Genomic DNA, 6,033 nt, shown 5'->3' on the forward strand with positions numbered 1-6,033 from the left:
TGGTGGAGGCCTGTGATCTGGGCTTGTTGAACTACTCTGTACACCAAAGTATTCTAGAGTTAAGAGGCCATATGTCCAACAACTAAAGTTTAGCTGAAATTGGGTCGTGAACGACCCCGAGCCAGGTTTGCTGCTAAAAGATGGTATAAAAGCTATTGAATTATGGGGTGTTCTGTGAAAACTTTTCCCCACAAAACTATAATTTTTTTTTTCCTTCAAATAAGGAGGATCAGACTAACAGCACTGAACAACTTTTCACATGAGAAATATTGATTAGACCAGTTTCAATCTGACCTGGTCAGTTATACCTCGACTCATCCAAGAGGAATTTTTAGTTGAGTCACTCCTCGAAACGCCAACATGTATCTCAGTGGACTGGGAGTACAAAACACTCATGCCTCAACTATTCCATCAAGCTGCAGAGGAGTTGACTATCAAGCAAAACACAAATGTTTCATTTCAGCGCTGACTTAATATGTATCAGCGCGATAACGACAGCAATGCCCTTTACTGTTTTTCCCTTCCCATGTGCGTTGCCACCAGAAGAAAAATGACCACTCTCAATCACATCTTTTATTTGTAAGGCACCAGAGACGCTTCCTTACTGCTAAAAGGTTGATTCATTCTCAGAGTACACAGTTGCTTGTTTACATCTTTTTTTTTTGTTTGTTTTTTTTGTCCCGGGTATTTTGAAATGAGACTGTGTTTGTAGACACATTTAACAGTTTTTCATTTGCACAGAAAAAAAAAGGATAAAACATTTACAAATCTAGAAAACAAAGTTAAGTGTTACAGCCTACTGAGAGAGAATGAATGGAAGAGAAAACAGGAGAAAAAAAAGAGATGGGATATACAACATTGTGCCTCTCGTAGCGTAGGCTTGTAATGCACGCGTACAACAACGAAGTCCTCCATGATACACACACATTAAAAAGCAGCTTTGAAACATACAAAAATGCTTTAAAAAATATGTATATTGATATATTCATATGTATACAAATTGGCCCTTCACAGCAAAACAAACACACATACCATTCACATGTCTGAGTTTTGCCAAGGGAGGATTTCTACAGAGGCTGACGCCAGTATAAAGAGTGCTAATGATTAAATGATCTGTTCTCGCACTCGATATATTGAAGTCAGATCTCCAGGGAGGGAGATACTCCAGCTCCCCAACACTTGCACAGACAGGAAGAAGAAAAACAAAAGGAGCAGTGAGCCACAACTTAAGTGCTTTTCAAATTAAAACAGAGGGAAAAGGGTTATGCTTGGACATTAAAAACTGGGTTATCAAAGCTCTGGAAAGCACTCACATTACAGGGGAGGAACAGCTGACACACCTGCAGTGTACCTGTGGTCAGCATACAATCTTAAAAACGAAAAGAGAGGAAAGCAATAATGTGACTGAATAAGACAGATAAACCTGGGGCTGTTTCCATGCTTTTTATAACCCATAATAAATCACTGGAAGAGCACTGCTGCCCTCTGCTGCCTAAAAAAATGAACATTTCTCAGCCATAAACTTGAGCTGTTCACCAGTTTCATACCACATACCAACTGCAAACATTATGCATACAAGTTTTGATATATAAGATCACAAAAATGGGAAATTATCAACACGCATATAACCTCCTGGGTAGCATTTTCGAAAACGGTCATCTTCATTTTCTTAGATGTCACTTGAATCATTTCCCTATTATTATCGGTTAAAGTTGAAAACATCTGTGAGCAGCTGCTCCTTTTCAGATATAACAACATAAAAATCCAACAGTCTGCTTTTACCTCTAGGCCTGAACCTGCACTACTAAATTAGCAGGTTTGGAGTTGTTGAGTGTGTGTAGCCTGCATCGTATTTACTAAAGATTCATTTTACTGTTATCGTTTAACACGGATCAACTTTTAGTCTAAATTAGTCTAACATGGCTAAACTACCAAAGAATGCCTCCTGATGTTTCCAACATCAATACACTACATTTAAAACATATTATAGTAATTGTAAGCCACTTCAAATTACATTCACCAGCCACCTTATTAGGTACACCTTGCTAGTATTAGGTTGGAATACCTTTGGCTTTCAGAACATTTGTCATTGATTTAACAAAAAGCTGGAAACTTTGCTCACAGATTATGATCCATATCGACATGACAGCACCACACAACTGCTGCAGATTTGTCGGCTGCACTTCCAGGACACGAACGTCCCGTCCCACTGCATCCCAAAGATGCTCTATTGGATTGAGATCTGGTTTCTCTGGAGGGCGTTTGAATGAAGTAAACGCACTGTACTCTGGGAAAAATCCCAGTAGAACAGCAGTTTTGGAAATACTCAGTTTAGCCCGTCTGACACCAACAACCGTGCCACGTTCACGGTCACCTTTCCTCCCCATTCTGATGCTTAGTTTGACCTTCATGTGACTGGTTGGAAGTGGTCAGCTGAACTGCTGCTCTTTAACACTGCAGGTCCAATTCATTTTAATCATGCTTCTTTCAACAATAACATTTTGATATCTTAATAATCTATATTAATGAATGAGTCAAACGGTTAATTGCTATTTGTACATAACATCCTTATTTATATTAAAGGTGATAAAGCTATTTAAAGCTATACTGCTCATCTTTATTATTATTATTATTTTTATTATTATTATTATTAATAATAATAATAATAATAACAATAATAATGAAAGTGAATTACAGCTCTGTTCAATATTCACATTTGTCAGAATTCAAACAAAACTGGGAGGAAATGACTGTCCAACAACAAGAAATTATATGTGGGAGCTGATCACAGGTAGAAAAAGCCGAAAACAAAATCTCACCACATCTCCATGATGGTAACAAAGCTAAAAGAAGTCACTCTCATTAATACAAAAACAGCATATTAAATTTTTTTGCACATTACCTACATGAAAAGCTTGCTACCCATAGTGTATAATGAAGACAGTAAGTATGTGGTTGGAATACAGCTCGTGTTTCAAAATGCTGAGAATGTCAGGTTCGTGTAGTCACAGATAAAAAGAAAGGTGGTACTTAACGCAATCTCAGCTAAAACTAAAAAAGCTCTGCTAACCTATAAAAACACAACGCTTGGCTATATGTCAAAACCACACTGTTTTAACATTTAGATCCTATTTAGGGATCAATTTTGTGGACCCGCAGGGGGAAAGGGCAGGAACAAAGGGGGGGTGGGGGGGGGGGGTCAAAGGAGAACACAAAAGGTGCTTAAAAGTAAAGTTAAAGTGTTTTCTTCTTTCCAATCACATTCACTCTAACACACAGGAATCTTTATGTTTTATAAGAACCTGTCTCAGTTTACAAAAACAAGATGAGTTGGGGGTTTTTTTCAGAGCATCTATTCTTATCATTTAAAGACGCGGGGTCCATGATCTTATGTCAATGGTCCACATCCCATGTGGAGCTCACAGGGGCAGCTAGGCCTACCTACTACATATTAACTTCCAAGTTGGCTACTTTACCATTTGTACAAACTAAAGATCTTTCTGAAATTTAAAAAAAAAAAAAACACAACTTGATTTATGTGGGACTAATGCACACAGCTCTGGTAATGCATCCAACGGTTGGGAATAATGAAGAACATAACACTTAACAGAGTAAATTAATGGAATTACTGACAAAACTGCTCCAGTTAACGTTTTGGAAAAAGATGATTTCATTTTAGCAAGTCGTGAGCAACAGTAAAGCAGTATGTGGGGAGTGGAGCTGTTAAAACTGCTTTTTATGACTGGCAGACTGCATTGAGACTCAATCAGAGGGACTACAGAGGACGTGGAAATAAACACTAAACAGATCTGATAACAAAAAGATGGAAGAGAAAATAAATCTGACGGTTATCTACCAGGGTACTGCTATTGTGTTTCCTTCTTAGCTCTCTCTCCAAATGGGAAAACATTTATCTTGATTTAAGCCTAACAACAGTGGCTTGAACAAAAAAAAAATTTTTTTAAAAACCCCACACATCTATTAAAGTCTAGAAGCCTGAACCAAGTCTATTACCACTAAATAATAAGAACATTTACTCTCAGCCATTCAGGAGTTTCATCTTCAGCACTTACAAAAGTTTAAGCTCGGTCCTTTTGCTAATCATCCTTGCAATTACTCTTCTACATTGACACTCAGTAGACAGGCCTCCAGACACCCTTTCCTTTTTTTGTGACATTTATTACACCCCATACCATCCCTCTCCAAACCTCCTCGCTCTTTCTGCACTAGTCTGACTTGTCTCCATCGTCCCCTCTAGGTGCTCTCTCTGCGACATCTCTGGCCTTGTCCTCCTTCGCTACCGGGGGCTGGCCGTGGGAGTAGTTGGCCAGGATGGAGGAGAGGGACAGCAGGCCGGAGCTGGAGGAGACGGCGGGCAGAGTGGGTGGGGTGAGGCCCAGGGGAAGCGGGGCTACTGGCAAAGCCAGGCCCTGAAGCTGGGACAGGTGTTGCACCTGAAGCTGTTGCTGCAAAAACAACACATTAGATAATATAAGTTTACCATCTGTAAAAAAAAGAAGTGTGAACACTATAAAACTAGTGTGATTAGTTATCACACTTGCAGCACAAACTCCAAGCACGCAGGACTGTGGTGATCATTATGCTAAAGAAACCCAACGTGGCATTTTATCTCTGTTTCATATCTCTATTTCTCCAAATTTGCAGAAAGCAAACCACACCATTTATTCTCTTGCTATTAATACGGTTAAACAGAAGTGACACAAAAATAACAATGTGGTAAATGTTGTTCACACAACCAATAGAAACCTGACAATTAGAAATAAGCGTTCACAGACAAATTTCCATCAATGAGGGAGCAAAACGGGCCCATCCCCAGTCAAAATTACCTAACCAGCATGCTACGAAGCAACATCTGGTGGACATTACAAATGACAAACTCACACGTATGATGGAGTTCATCTCAGGAGGTGTGACCTGCTTGGCTCTTTCAATAGCGCCCATGACTTGTTGTTGATGCTAAAACAAAGATCACAAGTTCAGAGACAAATACGCACAAGAAAAGCTTCGACAAAAACAGATTTCCTCTTTAAAACATAAAGTTGGAGTAAAAAAAAAAAAAGAGAAAAAAGTTTCTCATCAATATTATGAGAACATACACTCATCGACCACTTTGTTCCACACACTAGTTCAACTGCTTGCTAACACAGCCAATCACAGGGCAGCACTGGGCATTTAGTTATGTAGACATGACCAAGACAACCTGCTCGAGTTCAAACTGAGCATCATTTAGAGGAAAAAAGGCGACTTAAGTCATGATTGTCGGTCTGAGTATTTCAAAAACTGCTGATCTACTGGGATTCTCCCAAACAATCGTCTCTAGGGTTTACGGAGAATGGTGGGAAAAAGAGAAAATATCTAGTGAGCAGCAGTTCTCTGGGCCAAAACGCCTTGTTGATGCCAGAGAAGAATGACCAGACTGTTTCCAGATGGGTCCAATCTGGTACTCTCAACGTGTACCAAATAAAAGGGCCAGTGGGTGTAAAGTTTAAGTAAAAGGTGAATCATTACCTCCTGTGACAGGTAAGGCAGCACCTGAGCACAGATCCCATTTAGTCTCTTCACTATTTCAGCCTACAAAAGAAGAAAAACAAAAATGGTCAGACCAACACACAAAGAAAGCCGGGTTACTAGACGGATGGATGAATGAATGAAGACGATGATTACCTGTTTGTGCATTTCAATGTTCAGCCCGTAGGACATTTCATAGTACTACAGTGCACAGAGGATGACAAGTAAAAGATTTAGAACACGCCTACACAAAGACACGCGCACACACAACAACCCTTTTTGATTAATTACTCTCTCTTTCATGCATGTATTTTATACTCTATTTTGAGATGTGTAGTCATTTTTTATCTGTGCCTCATCATGCAGTGAGTAAACCTGAGGATTTCTGCATATCTATTGCGACACTATGAGACTGTGGTGGGAGATTTAAAAACTAAATACGCAGCATACCACAGAAATGAGTTACCACACTTACCATGATATAGTGACGCTGCATCTCTGACT

General features: G+C 39.4%; 1 protein-coding gene across 1 annotated transcript in view; it reads right to left on the minus strand.

Annotated features, from left to right (window-relative positions):
- Positions 1 to 3,187: 3,187 nt before the first annotated feature.
- LOC102216079 (amino-terminal enhancer of split-like) overlaps positions 3,188 to 6,033 on the minus strand; it is a 6,766-nt gene continuing 3,920 nt past the window's right edge. Inside the window, exons 4-7 of the mRNA XM_005723685.2 lie at positions 5,686 to 5,730; positions 5,530 to 5,592; positions 4,903 to 4,977; positions 3,188 to 4,466 (exon numbers count right to left, since the gene is read on the minus strand). Of these exons, the coding sequence (XP_005723742.1) occupies positions 4,227 to 4,466; positions 4,903 to 4,977; positions 5,530 to 5,592; positions 5,686 to 5,730 (423 nt within the window). The 3' untranslated portion in view covers positions 3,188 to 4,226. The remainder of the gene's footprint in view (positions 4,467 to 4,902; positions 4,978 to 5,529; positions 5,593 to 5,685; positions 5,731 to 6,033) is intronic.

Source organism: Pundamilia nyererei, unplaced genomic scaffold (assembly GCF_000239375.1).
Source record: "Pundamilia nyererei isolate P.nyererei 1_Seehausen unplaced genomic scaffold, PunNye1.0 scaffold00010, whole genome shotgun sequence".
In the NCBI taxonomy this organism is placed as follows: domain Eukaryota; kingdom Metazoa; phylum Chordata; class Actinopteri; order Cichliformes; family Cichlidae; genus Pundamilia; species Pundamilia nyererei.